The 19,476-nt window shown below is 36.9% G+C and overlaps 1 protein-coding gene across 4 annotated transcripts in view; it reads left to right on the top strand.

Moving 5' to 3' along the window:
• CSRNP3 (cysteine and serine rich nuclear protein 3) overlaps positions 1-17,056 on the top strand; it is a 169,118-nt gene extending 152,062 nt beyond the window's left edge. For 3 of the 4 annotated variants that reach the window (XM_016156342.2, XM_016156347.2, XM_016156361.2), the window contains 2 exons: positions 3,641-3,937; positions 4,722-17,056. In XM_016156342.2, the coding sequence (XP_016011828.1) occupies positions 3,641-3,937; positions 4,722-5,777 (1,353 nt within the window). In that variant the 3' untranslated portion in view covers positions 5,778-17,056. The remainder of the gene's footprint in view (positions 1-3,640; positions 3,938-4,721) is intronic. The other variant, XM_016156354.2, reaches the window with a different exon arrangement.
• Positions 17,057-19,476: the final 2,420 nt, after the last annotated feature.

Raw genomic sequence — 19,476 nt, 5'->3', positions numbered from 1 at the left:
GGCCCAAGATTATTTGATGGTCTCGTTAAACTAGCATTCTTTGAGCTCTTTGGAAGGCAGCATTATTTGGTTGAAAACAACACTGAATTAGAAGTGACCTAAGTGCTAAATGCCAGATTGCTTTCTAAGGTATCTATCTCAAAAGAACATTCCTTCGAATGTGCTGGTTACTCTGTATACATTTATTTTATGAACAGATTTTTTTAAGCACATTGTGCTTAATTTCATGTTAGAGTCTCAGAGGCTGCATCTGAGGAAGTCTGAAAATTCATTGAATCTATTTTGAGGTAGAGAATAGACATTTAAAGGCAACACTCATGTCAACAGAAAAATAATGTCACACACACACAAAGTGGAATGTTATTCAGCCATAAGAATGAAGACTAACTATCCTGCCATTTGCGACATGGATGGACCTTGAGGGCGTTACACTAAGTGAAATAAATCAGACAGAGAATGACAAATACTATAGGATCTCGTTTGTATGAAACATCTAAAAAAGCAGAACTCATTTAAACAGAGGGTAGGATGGTGGTTACCAGAGGCAGGGGCAGGGATGGGAAGTTGTTGGTCAAAAGAACAAACTTTTAGTCATATGATGAATAACTCCTGGAGATCTAATAATGTACAGCATGGTGATTACAGTTAACAGTACTATATTATATCTTGCAAGTTGTAAGGGAGATCTTAAATGTTCTCAGCACACAAAAAGAAATGGTAATTATGTGATGTTTTGCTACAGTGGTAATCACAGTGCAATATATAAATATATCAAATCAACATGTTGCGCACATTAAACTTACACAGTGTTTTATGTAAATTATATCTCAATAAATCTGAAGTGGAAAAAGAGAAAAAATGTACAAAATGAATTCTTGTGAAGATGGGTCATGTAGAAAAGGAGTCAGCAAAAGTAGATGAAGCTGTCTTGGAAGACTCCCTGGTTTCTTTGCGTTAGATCTTGAGAGCACAATGAGCATGAGTTGTGGACAAAAATAAGCAGCTCATTCATTGACTTTTTCCTCTTTTGCCCTAATATGAGAAAATGCATTTGAAATCATCTGTGTAGTACTCTGTTTTTAAAGAGCATTTAAACACAGTGGGTTTGGCCTGGGTTTTAAAGGAGCAAATGTTCATAGACTAGAGGAGAGGACTGGAGAAGAACTTCCAAGCGGACGGCAGAGAATAATATTTTTCACAGGTTACATTACAAAATAGAAGCTGTCCAGAGGGGGAGATAAGCCAATTGACCAAGATGAGCTAGAATATTCCAATCTGTATTAGAAATGACAGAGGTGATATTGAAGCAGTGAGGAGAAAACCTTGCCACATCACTAGATTTTGTGATGTGAGATTTTGAAAAGCTAAGTTAGGATCCCTGTGGATTCTTGAACAAGAATGAAAACAGCATGCAGCTCTGTGTGAAGGACTTTTAAGTTCTTAATTGAATTCTTTTTTGACATAAAATTATGTATTGTAATTTAAGTATGTGAGAATAAGAGATGCAGGTTTTATTTTGAAGGGCACTTATATTTGAGATGAGAACCGTCTATACATCATTTAAGACACAGATTTTTAAAAATTCTTAGGTGTCGATTGGTATTCGTGTTGTTTTAAAACCTTTCATGTTTTTAAATATTTGCTAAAATTTTATTTTTTTGTTGACTCTTAGAGTTCATGCATTATATAATAGCAACCATTATTCTTTATAAAAAATCAAACTCTGTTGATATCAAATGGAGTTTTTGTTGTTTTTATGATGTCGCCGGTTACACAAGGGAGCATAAATGTTATAGAACATGGAGATTTAGTAGGGTGGAAGTATTGGAATGAATCATGCTGACCAAGTCCTGGGTGTTCGACATGTGCTGTGGAGTCAGAAGCTTGATGAGGTTCACGTAGGCAAGCCAAGAATTAATGAAAATAAATTTAAATACCACAGAGGTGACAAGGTGGGAGAGGTAACTCTTCCAGTTTGTTAATGCAGCTTTACCTCTCACGTAGAATTGAGTGGATGTTAAGCAATTACACACTTGATTTCCTTAGAAAATCAGATCTTTACAGATATAAAGATGCTTCTGTTTGCAAATAAGAATTAACAATGACAACAAAAATAACAGCAACCAGTCAAAGTAATGGATACATCCTAGTAATGAATATCATGGAAACCCCCAAACAACTTAACCAATTCCTTTGTAAAGAAATGCCAACGAAGGAGATAAATTGCAGATCATACCAAGAAACAAAACCCAATACAAGGAAGTGCTCATCTTTGCAAGAACACAGATTTAAACTCTGAAATATTCAAAAAGATATAATTCAGTAGCTTTTGAAAATGCATTTCAGAAACCCTTTGGAATACATTTTAATATACACTTGCTACTGTGTGGTTTCCTATACTTGAGGGCAAAGCCAGTGTTCTATTTGTTTTTCAATACATTCAGAGTTGTTGTCCAGTCAAGAATTTTGGATCAATAATAAATATTCTTATATAAATGTTGGACTTTTCCCTATGAAGGTGGGAAAGTGATATCTGATGTTACTGGAGTATTTTACTGTGTAGTGACTGAGCTGTTGTTAAGATTTTAAAAAACATGGTGATAATTATAATTAGTGAAGTTTATGAATTAGTTCAAAAATTAGGGGATCAAAAGAGCTTCTTTATTTAGAACTTCTTTGAATAATCCCTTCCAGGGTTTCTGCATGTGCTCCTGTGCTACTTCTCAGGATACATTTCTTGCTTAGATTCAGAGAAAACATCTCTTTGTAAATGCTTTTTTATGAAGGAATTATATGTAGTGATATAACAGTAAGAAGTGAAATAGTGATTCAGTGTTTACTGATGGATGAAATTAATTTAGAAAAGATATAAATAGAAGTATAATAGTTGTGGTTATATGAGACATAATTGTCCATATGAGCTGTAATGCAGAAGGTATTGCTTTGGTCACAGGTTCATGTGAACTCCTTTGAGGGCTGAGTTTATTGTTCCAGTTGCTCATCGACGAGAGCCTGCCAGCACTGCTGTGAGCACACTACCCTGACTGATTGCTTCATACCAAACCCTCATTCTTGGAATTTTCCGTAGGGCAACCATGTTTGTAATCTCAATCAATAGCATGGGCAACACAACTTTAGTTCCTAGTACATGGTTTTGCTGGAGCCTAAACGGCAGGGTGGTTATTTCAAGGACAACATGTTTGCTGATTAGGTGGCAGTGGCTTCCACTAAGATGCTATCACCTCTGAACAAGGACACATTTATTCCAACATCAGAGCTGCCCATCATGAACTAAGTCTAAAGATAGCGTTCACTGATGGGCATCTGTAACCTTTGGTCTTTTTTACATTGCACTGGCTAAAAGCTCTAACAACTCTATCTCTTAACATTAGGAGGTTAAAGGACCTAATTAACGGTCTTCTGTTACTGTTACATTTAAAAGCCTATCATTTTGATGCCTTCATTTTCCTCCCTGTGACTTCTCTAAAGAGACAAATAAATGAAAATGATTCGACCCAAAAATGCTTATTGATAATCGGGACATGATATTATGTAATAGTTTTGTTCTTACCAAGTACAGATGTAAAGATTTTAGTCTCTGCCCATGCTAAGTCTCTTCTCTGATGCCTTGCATTTCTAGATGACTAAGAATGGCACGGTGGAATCTGAAGAAGCTAGCACTCTTACAGTGGACGACATTTCTGATGATGATATTGATTTAGACAACACAGAGGTGGATGAGTACTTCTTTCTACAACCCCTGCCCACGAAAAAACGAAGAGCATTGCTGCGGGCCTCTGGAGTGAAAAAGATTGACGTGGAAGAAAAACATGAGCTGCGAGCCATCCGCCTATCACGAGAGGACTGTGGCTGTGACTGCCGTGTGTTCTGTGATCCAGAAACGTGTACCTGCAGCCTGGCAGGCATCAAGTGTCAGGTAAGGATTTCAGTTTCAGGGAATCCAAAGACAAGACATTACCCACCTAAACAGGCAGTCATGTTACACGTAATGAAGTTTCCCACAAATGGAAGACAACTTCGGGCAAGGCCAAGAATTCCATGTATTACCTGAGTCAAGGGCTCAGTCTAATGACACTTGCTGAACCCCATCACTCTATCTACAGAATCCAATCACTCGAATAATTTTAGGATATTGATTAAATGAGCATTCTCTTTCTTCAAGAAGCTTATTAAGTTGTATCAGCCTGAACAGAGAAGTTCATTTTATAATAAGCAAAGAAAAAAGGGGTATGGCTAGTATGGGGAATGTCATAATTTAGACTAAAAATAACAAGTGGCAATAAGGGCAGTAAGTTTGTTTAAAATTGGGCATGTGAGCTGGCATGCCTCAGAAGGAGAGGGAGCTAGGGGAATAGACAGAAGCATTGAAAAAAAGGGATCAAAATTAATGGGATGGAGAGAAGGGGAAAAAGAGAAAATGGAGGAAGAAGTAAAGAAAGCACAGGAAGGGTCGGCGAGCTGAAAATATACACCATATTTTTAGTATAATGCTGTAACTCTGTTTTGAATATAGGTTTTAAAACTAGGTTGAGCCTTATGTTTTAAAAAGCCTTCACTTTCCCTTTTCATTTCTGTTTACAGTTTGATAGTCATTTGTTCTGGCATGAGTGGGATAAAGTAATCCCAGATTCCAGGGGGTTGCTGAATTTTTGTGTGGTTTTGCGAATTCCATGGAGCTAATCTGTGTTCTCCCTTCCAAGGTGGATCGAATGTCTTTCCCATGTGGCTGCACTAAAGAAGGATGTAGTAACACAGCAGGTAGAATTGAATTTAATCCCATCCGTGTCCGGACTCACTTTTTGCACACAATCATGAAATTAGAACTGGAGAAAAACCGAGAGCAGCAGATCCCCACGCTGAACGGCTGCCATGGGGAGATAAGCGCTCACAGCAGTTCCATGGGCCCTGTCGCGCACTCTGTAGAATATTCTATTGCAGACAATTTTGAGATTGAATCCGACCCCCAGGCTGCAGTGCTGCACCTGCAGTCCGCCGAGGAGTTAGACTGCCAAGGTGAAGAGGAGGAGGAGGAAGAGGAGGAGGAGGAAGATGGGAGCAGCTTCTGCAGCGGAGTCACCGATTCCAGCACGCAGAGCTTGGCACCTAGTGAGTCAGATGAGGAGGAGGAGGAAGAGGAGGAGGAGGACGACGACGATGACGAGAAAGGGGACAGTTTCGTGGAAGGTTTGGGTCCCCACGCCGAGGTCGTCCCTCTTCCTTCCGTCCTTTGTTATTCAGATGGCACCGCAGTCCACGAAAGCCACGCGAAAAACGCTTCTTTTTACGCCAACTCTTCGACTCTGTATTACCAAATAGACAGCCACATTCCAGGGACTGCCAACCAGATCCCTGAGAACTATTCTGAAAGAGATCCTGTCAAGAACGGTGCCCTCTCGCTGGTGCCTTACACCATGACCCCCGAGCAATTCGTCGACTACGCCCGGCAAGCAGAAGAGGCCTACGGCACCTCCCACTACCCAGCCGCCAACCCCTCCGTCATCGTGTGCTGCTCGTCTTCGGAAAATGACAGCGGTGTGCCCTGCAGTAGCTTATATCCAGAACATAGGGCCAGTCATCCTCAAATGGAATTTCACTCATACTTGAAAGGTCCCTCCCAGGAAGGGTTCGTCTCTGCATTGAATGGTGACAGTCACATTTCAGAGCATCCTGCTGAAAATTCTTTGAGCCTTGCAGAAAAGAGCAGATTGCACGAAGAGTGCATCAAATCACCCGTAGTCGAGACCGTCCCTGTCTAGTAGCTTAAGTTATTCTAGGACCCATTCTTCTCTTGTTTAAAGCACTGTATTTAATTGGATTTCCTGGGCTCATGGTTGTTTAGACTGAGGACCAAGAAAACTTGGACTGTAGGGAATCTTCCAGACTGTATTTTGTTTTCTCCTTTCTAGCTGCGTGACTGTGGCATTGCACAAATACAGTCTCTATGAGGATTTTAAAAGATTTCAGACTGTTTTGATAGAAAACGCTAATTTTAAAAAAGCATTTCTCACAATTGCCTACCTGTCAAACTGTGAAACCTGCCAAGCTGTGTAGATCAGAGCTCCAAGTTTTGGATTATCGGGCCTGTGCAAGATTGTTAACTAAGACTGGGAAATAATAAGATTTAGAGTCCTACTTTTCGATATATCTGAAGACGATGGTGACTTTTTAATGTAAAAGTAATTATTGTAAGAAAAAGATTTAATCGTTCCATGTGTATTTTATTTATGGTAGTTAGAAGTCATGTTTTGATGAAAATGAACAGCAGCATGTTCTTTTAAGCTGAAGACGCATAGTTAGCACCACCGAGCATGCCCACATGGATTGCATCAGGAATCCATTCACGTTTTTATGATCATGACTGGTCATATTTGCAAATACTTTCTTAAGGGTAAAATAGGCCTATTTTTGCTATTTTGGACAAATAAATGAGTCTATATGTGCAGGTCCTTACACAGTTTTCTGTAAAGTGAAGAGTTAGGACAATCCTCTGGTGAGGGTCGAGTTCATTGCCCTCCCTCGATTGACTCCAGAGATGGAGGTAGAAGGAATTGCCTTTCTTTTTTAAACAGCATCATCTTGGTTCTTAGCTTGGACAGCACCTTTAAACTCTACTCCCCTGTATCAAAATGCACTTTAGTGCCCCTTCATGGTACCTTGTGAGGGGTGGGGACTGAGAACTCTTAGAGATGAAAAATTTAAATTTTTAAAAAATCTGTAACTATTATAAGGTTCATATAATTAATATAGAGGAATCATCTAATGATACTTTATGAAAGAAAAATGACCTGTTTTCCTTGGCTACTCTGAAGACCCAACTTGGTAAAAGCAGAGAAAGCTGAGAACGTGGCAAAGATATCCTCAGCAAGCAGCCTTTTCTACAGCGTGATCAATCCATATCTACAAAATGGGTGTATAGTGAGATTTCCATTTCATGACTAGCTGATTGAAGGGAGGGGGGCCTCTACCCAAATACTCAAATAGGCCTTACTTTTTGAAGCATTTTGATTTCTCTTGCCTGGGACAATTAGAACAGTCCAGAATGCATTGAATACATTCTAATTACCTCACGTTCTCTTGTTAAAGGGGACAGATAGAAATAAAACATGTACTCCCCACCTTTAGATTATCTGCACTTGGTTCATAGGAGGACTTCTAAGATCTCGTTTTTCTTGTAAATTAATTTAGGTAACTAGATAGTATATTTTACCTTTTTTCAATGCAATATGCTATGCTACATCTGTTTCATATTTTCGAATTTCTATTGTCATATCATTTCACATTTTATGCCTCCTTGAAATGCGGACATGCCTTGCTATTCAGCAACTGCATCACTAATTCTTTATGTCTTTTAGACTTGGATGTTTAGGAATGTGGATATCAATATATTGTAGATCTCAATTCCTTAAAAGAAAAATACTATTTTATTTAGTTGAACTTTAAAAAAAATGTTCAATCTGAAGAAAATCCTCCAATGGAAAAGTTTCTGCTAAAACTTGATTTGGGGAAAATGTGTTTGCTTGGCAGCTCTTCCACTGTGCAGTTGGTTCCTGCCCCTTCTCTATCCCACCACTGTGCCAAATTTGTAACCATTAATATGAACATGAAAGGAGCTTAGGGTTTGCTCTTATGGAGGTAGCAGTAATAACAGCAGGATGTTCCTTTTGAATGATAAGCCCTTTAGGCTAATCAGATTAGGGTTTTGCTCAAATCTTAGTAATATATCCTGTGTTGACTAGAGTTATAGTTTTTAGTGCTCGATCTCCGAATTTTTCCCCCCTACCAACACAATTTAAAGAACACGGGCCCTAAGAGAAAAATGGCAAGAGGCAATTGTTCTTTCGTTTAAGCACGTGAAAAAATCATATGTGCCATATTTGCTGGACCATTACAAACCCTTGAAGTATTTACATGTGAAGCACTCAGCTTATTCATGGAACATAGAGTACGGCAAAGTGGGGAAGAGGTGACTCTGGCTGGGACAGAGTTGAGGGTAGAATGTAAATCCATTTTCTGAAAGAATAAATATTTAATTCAGTTCCACTTCATCTTCCTAAGAAGGCTGATGCCTACTTATTTATGTTTGGCTGGTCTCTTTTGCAGCTTCAGTTCCAAAAGGATGCTTAATCTAGAAACAGGAAAACCAACCAATCAACCAACAAACAAAAAAGACAGAACTTATTCCCCTATATTTCCAACTGGGGTAAATAATCACTGCCACACAGAAGGATTAACCTTCCAACCATGACAGCTTTCATTCCAAATTTTTATATACATAACCTAACCTCTAAACATCTTCCATAAACTATATACACAGATGACCTACCAAAACACACACACACACACACACACACACACACACACACACACACACACACGATGTATATCATACACTGGAGAATGACAGATCTTAGGCAATAGCTAATAATGTGTACTGAATTTTCCCCACCCTAGCTAGTTAGGTTTTATGATCTAAAAATGTCTAGAAAAGAGTATAATCTTTAAAGATATAGTATGAAAATGTTGGGTCAAAGTTGCAAATAATACTGATAGTGAAATCATTCCATTGTTCCTTCCCCAGAAAAGCTGAGAGAGCACAGTGTTCCATCTGACTTTTTTTTTTTTTTCCATTAATAGCCTTTCTATTCAACAAAAACTGCCCACATGCCAGGAAAGCGCCACAGTTTTTCTAAGCTTTTTAAAATGGGGATCAATCTAGATGCAGCCAGTCGGGATACTTAAGATCTTTATACCAAGACAAAATAACCTGACCTGCAGCTGTTGCACTGCCTCCAAAGTATATCTAACCAAATTATAGCCTTTTTTGACACACAGCTTTTTAGTCATTCACTGTCAATGGCAAAGCTTCCTGCTTTGGTCCCTGTTGTTTTAGCACCAGCCCTCTACCTTTTATTGGGGCTTAATTCCCAGTTATAATCCAAGCCAAATTGATTTGCAAGTTAAGTGGCTGGAGCAGCTTGCATTTTCTTTGTCATACTAGGTTTCCTTTGGGAGAAGAAAGTCAATGAAAGAGATTTACTTAAGGTTTTTCCCCCCATCTCTTGATCATTGATTATTAAGACATAAGTAAAATCTGTTTGCGTCGTGTCTTTTGGTTAATTGAATAATGTAGTTACTTTTTGAAAAGCAATGTTTTCTTTATGATGAAACCGTGATTTTTCTATTGTATCAGCCACTTATACAATGCAAAATTAATATTTATTAGAGTGATAAAATCTCCACAACCATATATGACTCAGCAATAGCCCCCCACCAAAACAACAATGACAAGAACTATAAGTTATAGAAACACAGGCCACAAATTAATCAAGAAGCAGAGAGACTATAAGTGATTATGTTCTTTAAAATTTAACACTAAAACAGATGAATTCTAAGCAAATTCTAGTTTGGTTATTATTAAACAGAAAATATATCGTAATTTATTTCCTATAAATTGATATAGCACTGATTCTTTGATTAAACTTCTGATATTGTTGTACAAGTTTATAACCCTTTGGCCTTGATATTTAGAACTTATTAAATATCAATTCTTTCAACAAATATTAATGAATACCTATGATGTTATAGGAACTGTCCTAGGTGATAAAAGGGGGGGAAACACTACAAATTCTAACAGATTTGTGATGATGACAAAGAGTGGCATGAAATAATCAAGCCTCGTTATAATCCTTTTAACTCGTGATTTTATAAAGTGATATTAGAAACAGTGATATCAACTCTTGTCTAATTATATGCAAACTGTAGCTAAAAGGATATTTCTTTTTTCTAAATTAATGGAATTCTCCGGATCATCTTTCTTTGCTCTGCTTCGATCTGAAATTTATGAATTAAATCTGGACTCAGCTAGAATAACTGAATTGAATGAAGAATATTTTCAGCTAATTGCTTCTTCAGTGTGAGACCTCTATAAGTGATGCTAAATATATAACAGCAAGCTCCTACCAGACAGTTTCAAAGGCAGGGTGACTCATGCATAACCCAGGAAACGTTTCAGGAAACCTTTGAAATGGCATTGTGGAACACAACTACTCTTCTATTTATAAACAGCCTATCAAAATAGCAAAATAGTTGTAAGTTCCAAAGACATTGCCTCGCAGCCTGTAGAAAACAGAGAGGTCATTTGGCTCCCTTGCTTTTCACTGGAGTTACAAACCATCAAATTAGCAGGTGGAAAACTGACACCCTCGGAAGTTAAACGGAGACTGCCCATTTAAAAGGTGCCACAAAAGCTTCCATTTCTCCAAATACGACTTAATCTTTCTCTTTAAACTGGCATTTTCTCTTCATTTTCTCACAGAGAATTTATAGTGTCATTGTAGTCAGTGTATAAAATACCAAGCTTAAATGGGAAGTACCTTCATGCTTTCAAAGGCAAGACTTGACTCATTTGAAACTAGATCCTTACCACAACCAATGCCAAAAGTTTAAAGCCTTAATCACTCTTAGTTCTAATACAAATTTGTGACTGCTGATTACATTATTCTTTCCAAGATCTGCTAACTTGTGCTAGAGGCATTTAAATGCTTAAGCCAAATGCCACTGCTTTGCACAAATAGCACACTCATCAGAAGTTTTCTTTAGCATTAAAAAATTTAGCTGATGGAATTTAACTGCAAAGTGAAACCTCACTAGAAGAATGGAAGTGTCAGGGTGGGGTGAGGATGGAATAAGCTTAATAAGTGGTGGTGTCTCCTTTGAACCATAAAGTGTCAACAGAGCCAAAAAACTAGAACTTCATTATGCTAGAAAAACTAGATTCACAAATGGCATCCTGAAACCTAGAAGGGGCAGTTACAATGTGAACACTCTCACAAGCCCTGGCGTGGCTCACAACCTTATGCCGAACATCCGCATCAATTACATCTTACTATCTAAAAGTCATTTGATGCGTTAAAAAATACAAAACAGTTACAATATGCTAAAGAAACTTTTTAAGATTTAAACACATTTTATATTAAGATGACTGAGAGACTTGTCAAAAGTAATGAATATGGAAATAAAAGAGCTCTTTAATATTTTACCTGCTAAATCTGTGTATTCAGTGTGACTCTTTAAGTCACTTCTAAGTTTTACTTGAACTCCTTTCATAGCTTTCAATCTAGACTCTGAGACTCCCATCCTAACCAATGCAAGTGTTTTGGGTTTGTTTTTTTTTTTCTTTCTTATCAGAAATTCAAACTAAAAAGGTCGATATGAGCTGGGTCTTACCTAATGAGTAGTCCTGGGGTTAGTCTAACTCTGTGCTGTCTAGATGGTAAACGTCATGCCTTGGGTTTTGTGTCCTTATAAAAAGTAAGAAGGTATATACAACCAGTTTCAAAGGCTAAACCAGTTCATTTTTTTATACACAATTTTTGTAATCTAATTAACATATAACCTAGAATTTTAGTAAATACAGGTACTTGGTACAGTCATGGAAAATGAGGTAATTTCAAAGATTTGTCACGTTGTTGGCTATTTTCTTTCACTTGGCGATAAATATATCCCTATACAGGGTAATTGCTTTTTATTCGATACTTTACACTTGCTTATAATTCAAGAAAAGCTAATTCTAGTATGTCATTTTATTGCATCTCATAAAAATTTCTGGCAGAACTGGTTTCAAAGGAATTTATATGATTTATTTTAGACAATATGTGTATTTGACAGGCTTGCAATGCCATTCCTTTCTTTGCATTACTCATTACCATGGTGATAGTCAAGTCAGTTCAATAATATATTTTAGTGAAATGTGTGAGACCATTTAAATATTTTAAGATAATATGTATTGATTAGAAGGATTTAGGAGAAGGCACATTTATGGTAGAAATTAGCCTTGACTTTATCTAAGTTAATTCATGTGACCTGATTGAATGGTTTCAGTTGTAATTTTGGAATGGTTTTTTTGGTATGTATCCCTCTCATTTGGCTTTCTTCCAATCTGTTTACCTGTCTTAAGAGTATCTTAAAAGTTATTAATTAATGAGTTATTGGAAGGAAGTTGCTTTAGAAAATCTCTCTTTAAAAATTATCTAGGAGCTTCTATCACCAGAATTCTTCCTCAAATCTTACTACCACTCTTGGTGAGACCAGAAACCCCATTGTCAGGGGTCTGGCTCCCTGATTTAAAAAGAAAAAAGATTAAAATTTCTAAGTTTATATTATAACTTATCCAATTTTGTTTTGCTCCTCCTTTTATTATGGGTGACCAAGCTAGTCTCCTCAGCTATAAATAAAGTCAACCATCTTTAAAACAAATTCAAGGATTACATACCATTTTAAAATTTTACTTAAATGTGAAAAAGAAGAAAGAAATGAAATGAAATCCAAATCTGAATTCTCCTAAAGAGCAAAAACCTAAATAAATGCCTAGGAAATAAATGCTTCAGGTTAATTTTTTGTTTCTTTTTCTTTTTCTTTTTTTATTTAGTGTTGATCCTTGGGTGGTTGAATGATATCTGAACTTGATAGACTTTAAATTTTAGTAGTTGGCAAAGTCATTTCCTTTGTACCATAATCAAATAGGTTTCACTGTCAAAGGTTACTGTCTGAATCTTGATTTATTAGGCACTAGTCATGCCAAATGGGTATCTCAGAATTGTTTAATCTTTTCAAAGATACAATGGCCAACTGTGTGTGAATAATGGAAAGTTTGAGATTCTTCTGTATTCTTCAAATTTTATAGTCCTGAGACAAGAAGAGATTTCCAGAGGTCATCTGGCTCATCCATCTACCTCCAGGGAGGACTGTCACTCAAGCAGGCCCAACAGGATAGATACCCATCTATTCTTTACATCTCTAGGGAAAGCGGTTTCCTTGGCAACACAATCCAGCTCTCCCAGGTTTTTCTCACAATAAGAAAATATCTTGGCCAGTCTTTGTGAATTAGGCACCTGGCAACAGTTGTGGTGATTTAGGCCATTGTACTGGGAGACTCAAAGAAAGTTGGGTTTCTACTACCTTTGATGATTATTACATTTGATGATTCCATAAGTCTCCTAAAAACTCAGATTTCTAAAAATAAAGATGTGAGTATTGAAACTGCTTAGTAATATGACCTGCTCTCAACATATATGACTGTAGTTGGATTTTTAATTTTCATTTTGTTTTACAATCACTGTGATATCAGGAGGTAATATCAGGAAAAGTGACTGTTTCTGAGAAGTTATAAAAAGTGAACATTTTTTTTTACCTTGTTGCTTCAAAATAAATACCTCCTGATTAATCTTTCTTTACTCTAAAATGACAAATGAGAATCAAGTTTTTTTACTTCTGGGGACCATGGGACTAGCTGTGGAGAACCTGATGTAGAATAAAATGACTCCAGAGAATTACTCAGACAGCATTTGATCCCAACCTTTGTCCCGTGTTATTTAAACAATGGCTGCTTGCCTTCTCAGGGATCAGCAAAATGATTTTAAAATTTATCATCCTGACAAAGCCTGAAAATGAAGGGAGGAGTCCAAAAGGGTGGTGATTTTTTTCTGATTACATCGCTTGACCCAAGCAACCTCTGCAGCTTTCAGAGTGTTTTCTGCTTGCTTAGAGTTGCTTCCAACTCTGAGTCAGAACTGACCTAAACATGAGGAACCCCCTCAAAATCAATGTGTGCTATCTCCAGGGGATTTTTTCAGTCTAGGTGCAGCTGCTTGCCTCCCTAAGTTGGATGCTCTTGTGAAATGACAGTCACATCAGTGTGGTTGCTCCCCACAAATAACAGTAGGAGAAATAAACTTTTTTGCTTAAAAAAAAAAAAAGCTATAGAATGCTTATGTAAAGAATGTTGAATCATTTGGCCCATGTTTTAATTGACTCTAGGCACCTCTGTGAAAATAAGTCTGAGGCGTAGTTTGTGAAATATGTTTCAAAAGTGTTTGATGTAAAATAAACGCTAGACATTTACAGTACAGAAATAGTTTTTAAAAATTAAAAACCTGTAGATTGCAACTCCGTTCCTAAGAACCTCAGCATTTATTGTGTCTTAGTAAAGTTGATCTGCTTTCATTTTAGTTTATTGCATTTCTGGTGTAATAGCCTCTTAAGATAGAACTATTAATACATTTGTACTGGTTAATGCCTGTTAATGCAGAAAATGGCACTTTGTTATTTCAATGTGTTTCCCTCAATGTCACAGGGTATATCAATTTGATAGAAAAAGGTCATTTGACATTGGTCAAAAATGCATTTTCCCCATTTAAAATATATATGTATAATCAATCAGTTGCATAGACAAATGTCACCTTTTGCAGTATCTTTATCTTAATCATAGTCTTAGACATCAACTGTGTCTCCACTTTCCAGCTGCCATAGAAATTTGGTGCATTTGCAAATTCTGGTGAAATCTAGTGAGCTGAATGTAATGGTAGATCAAATGATCCAAAGCACTTGGATGTTATCCTTCAGTCTATGTTGAACCATTCGGACATTGGGAATGGTCTTTACACAAGGGAAGTCTTTTGAGAGTATTTTGTTTTGTTTTTGTTAGTTTGCTGACAAAAAAAAAGTAATTTAAAAACTCAGATATACTCACTGTAACATTTTTGACTTTTAAATTGGTTTTATCTTTCAGTTGATTTCTGTTATTGTTTTTATTGTTTCAATAGTAATCTAATTACTTAGAAAGTTTGAAAGGGAAGAAAGTCAAAGTATAGTTCATACATGTAATCACTGTACACTAAGACGTCATGTTGTATGTCACAGTTTCTATATTGATTTCTCTTGTGTATAAGTTATAACATCAAAGATGCCAAAGGGTATATAAAATAAGCTACAATAATATTCAACAGAACTTAACCTGGACCTTATGTTGTAATAATTTATTCATATTAGCTGTAGTCTTCTGTATTTATATTTTTGGTATTTATTATGAATGACATGGAAATTCGTGTATTTATTGTGGCTTTTTATTGCAGTGTGTATATATATACATATATTACAAATAAGCATTTTTAAGTCTTATCCTTAAGTTTCTTTTATTAGTGGCACTTGTATTATGCTGTACTTTTTATTATATATTGTATAATATCTTGTCCATTTGTTTTCAGCAGAGTAAAACTGGTTTCTAAGTTGTGTTACTGTTGCATTTTTGTTGCATTTTGTATAAACTCTTTGTTCTTCTATCTTGAGCTGTCACAACACACTCAAGAATGCCTCCCTCCCTCTATGTAACAGAGACATTCTTGGAAAGTTGTGTGTGAAGCCAGTTCCTGTGATATTATTATCTCAAGGATGTGTTAACTTTATTATATTTGATCTCTAAGTGGAGATGCTTAACATTTTTTTTCCCCTCAACTATTAAACCCCTTCGTCAACTAATATACAAACAAATGTGAGGGCCAGAGAGGAACTCCGTTCAAATGAAATTTGGGAAGATATTTTTACAAAGACAAATCCAACTTCTATTACATAGTATCCTCTAATTCACCTGTTCTATAGTATTTTTGTTATACTTTGCCTAAAGCAGGATTTGTGTGATTTGGTATTTAGGATCCTACCTAACCTCTTTTATGCAAGTCATTATCTGCAAACAACTTGTTTTCTTATATATGGACTCCAAATCTATATTTCTGAAAGTAACATGTGACTGTGTGATTATCCCAAAACTCAAATTTGATTGTATCACTCACTTACTTAAAAAATCTGTGGTGTTCCTTCCTCATTGCCAACAAGATAAAATCTAACTCCTTGGCATATCCCAGAAGATCATCTAAGATCTGGGAACATCCAACCTCTCTAGAGTCTAGTTTTGCTCATCAAACTCTTTAGCTTCCATGGACTTCCTTACCCACAAAGCAGATGGCTTAGACTTCTCCTGCTACTCCATTTTCCTCTGCCTCTGGTTAACTTGCCTCTTTTGCCCAGAATATACACCCCACAACTCCATCCTGACAGCACAATTCTGTGATGTGTGCTTATTTTTCAGGAGAATTATCAAATGTCCCTTCTTTAATGTTACTTTTATGATTCTCCTGAAAATTGTTTATCTACACTTGTATGGCCAATTCAGATATTTATTAGAATCTCTGTCTCACTAAATTCACTTATTTATGTATCTATAGGACTCCTTAAGAACAGAAAATGTGTCTTGTTACTTTCCATGTCCTCCGCATTCAGCTTAGTGCCTAGAACACAGTAGATACTTAAAATATGTTTACTAATATCTATGCAGTACAAAAAATGAGTGATAAATTTTCAGGAGTTCAGACGAAGGAAAAAAGGATGGCTGAAAGGGAGGAGAAGTCAAATTCAGAGGAAGGAAGGATTTCAGCTAGTAGGTGACATTTTATATGAAGAATGGCTAAGTCAAGATTAAGTCGTTCCCTTCTGTACAGGGTACAAGGATTTTGCTAAGAGCAGATTTACCTTCGGAAACAAGTGAGTAATCAGATAAGGAGAATCTATTCAGATATTGCAAATCTTTAAAAAACAGTCCAAAGAGTCCGCCTTGTATCCTTGGAGAAACAGGCAAATCCAAATGTATTAGAAGAGGAAGTTCAACCAAATAAGAGTGATAACTAGCTGTGTGAAATTTGTGGTTGCTGTGTACAGACGATTTGGAGAGCTAGGAAAGGCAAAGCAAAAATCTTCCTCATAGATATTAGAATCACTATTCATTCAAAAAGTAATTGTTGAGGATCTACTCTGTTTTGGATACTCTGCTAGAGAACCAGAGGACAGCAGTAAATAAAGAGAGGAAGAGTCTCTCCAGACAAGCAAGTATAGTGGTCTAGGTGATTATGTTAATGAAAAGCTCAGTTATTTGAAGGCCTACATAAGTGTGGAACTAAGAGTAACAAGATTATGAATAAAAAGAGATATAGCATTAATAGAAACTAGGATGTTACAAGGAGGAAGAGAGATGTTCATATTGGACATTGATGTGATGTTGGAATATCAATGAAAATAACAAATGGACAGAAATATGAGTCTAGAGCTTAGATAAGGATGTAAGTTTTGGAGCGGATGAGTGTTTAATATTTACAGATGAGAGAAGGAGAAAGAGAATATATGGAGAGGATCAAACCTTTGAAAGGCTGGCGTTGCAGATTTTGTTCTCCAGAACTGAGTGCTGGAAAAAATATATATATTTCAGCACATATATTATATATGTTAAAACATATATTATTACATATAAATATATATATTAAAAACAAACAAACAAACAAACAAATAAGCCTCTGGTTCTTCCAGTATGAAAGAAGTCTAATGCAATTAATCTTCCCTCAAGCGTCTGGTTAGACTCTAGAAGAATATGTTTCTTGCAGTCTGTACATTTGACAGCAGTAGAACCTTTATCAAACTCGGTAAATGGGAGGCCATGCTCATGAGCCCAAGCATAGCCTTCATATCTTCCACTTCCACCCAATTCATGTGCCTATCATGGCAGCACGGGGGCAGCCAATGGCTCAGACTGGCTGCTGTCCACTAGCCAAGTTATTCTGTCTATATCAATACTATCCAAAACAAATATAGTGCGAGACACAAGGGTAAGTTGCATTTTCTAACAGCCACATTAAAAATGGTAAAATATATATATAAATTAATATATTTTACTTAAACTAATCTATAAAATTATTATTTTAACATGTAATCAATATAAAAATCATTAATATGTTACATTATTTTTTCCAGACTACTAAGTCTTTGAAATCTAGTGTGCATTTTACCCTGTCAGCATGTTTCAATTTGGAGACAGTATTGGAAAGCACAGTTATACACTGTTTAGTGCCTCTTCTGTGGTGGGTGCTCTCTGGTAGGTGTTAATATGTGATATTAAGATCTTTGCACTGTGTACCCACTTCCATATGCCCATCCACATGATCTTACCCCAGACTTCCTTTTCACTAATCTAATCTCTTTCTTTTTGGGTCCCTAAGTCAGCCAGGCCATTCACTTCTGTGTGAACTCTCTCTCTCTCTCTCTCTCTCGCTCTCGCTCTCGCTCTCGCTCTCGCTCTCTCTCTCTGGCTAGGTGTACCTCCCATACTCTACCCACTTTAAGAGTTTTCTCTAGCCACTGTCTTTTAAAGCTACCCCTAAGTGAAGCTGCAGAGCAGCTGCTGCTCATTTTTGGCTTATATTGCATCCACTTACCAAAATTGGTGTTTTCCCTCTTTCATCAGCTGGCCATAGGAAGTGAGGGGTGAGCTGAAGGAGAGATGCTGGTACAACAGTGGTGGTTAACATGAAAGACAAGGCTACCTATTTATGCAACTTTCTGTGCTTTCCAGCCCTGTTAGTGCTCCATCCCAATTTTTCTACTTCCGTCTTACAATGGATTGCTGCTAGCCCTGTCATTCTTTGACTTAGTGGCTTTGTTATAACCCAGCTCATGATACATGGTTCCAGAGGCATGGTCGCTTGGCATCCCATAGTCAGGCACTTAGTTTCTACAAGGGCTCAGTAATATATCAGTTGCTTTTCAAAAGGCATATACATTACTGATGCAAATGGCAGCATCTGGATCCCAGAGCCTATGTTGTGATTCCACAATTGCCACTTACAACCTCTACACTGTATTTTTTGCCACTACTTGTACCTTTAATGCCATAGTATCTGTGGGTCATGTGGTGCAAGCAGAAGGGCTTTGTACACTGCAACCAAGACCTGCTACACAGAACTTGTCTGCTCTATGTCCTGCTCAAAGCTGATAGTCTTCCACAATGCCCGGTTTACAATAGTCAGATGTGGAATATGCTAGATGCAGAACTTAAAGAGGCTTACCAGATATTGTGCAGATATTTCCAGATATTTCAAGATATTACCATATATTTCCTCCTCATGGTGGGAGGTGCAATACACAGTAATTCATCTATACTGTAAAGGAGATGTCCTGGAATGTCCCAGACCACAAAATCCCTAAACATTATACTGATGTGGCAGGCCCTCGAATCTTCAAAAGATTTATCTTCCACCTCCAGAATGGATGCATTTTACCAAGGCCTCCATCATGGCGACAATTTATTGCTCATCTGCCCTGATTAGCATAACATCATAAATGAAGTGGTATTCTGCAGGATGTGTGGAGTCTATAATGTCTTTATAATGTATTTTGACAAAATACAAAACTAAATATGTATTGTTGCCCATTTCATGTGAATCCAAATCATACGAGATCCTCTTTTCTAACTGGAATAGAAAAGAATACATTTGCCAAATCAATGGCCTCATCTGCATCCCTGAAGCTGGCTAGCCTTCTCTAGCAAATGTACTACCTCTGGCACAGCAAGTACAATGGAGGCTACTACGTGGTTGAATTTCCAATAATCCACTCATTCTCCAGGTTCCATCTGTATTCTACAGAAGCTACTCATTGCACTGAGGTGAACTTAAATGGAAATATGATAGGGACTACCACTCCTTCATCCTTTAGGTCTTTAATGGTATCACTAGTTTTCACTATTTTCCTGGAATACAATTTTTTTTTTTTAAATTTTACCTTGATTGGAAGAGAAAGCAG

This window comes from Rousettus aegyptiacus, unplaced genomic scaffold, assembly GCF_014176215.1.
Source record: "Rousettus aegyptiacus isolate mRouAeg1 unplaced genomic scaffold, mRouAeg1.p scaffold_m13_p_2, whole genome shotgun sequence".
Taxonomy (NCBI): domain Eukaryota; kingdom Metazoa; phylum Chordata; class Mammalia; order Chiroptera; family Pteropodidae; genus Rousettus; species Rousettus aegyptiacus.
Note: the sequence above shows the minus strand (reverse complement) of the source record. Positions and strands in the feature narration are given on the sequence as shown.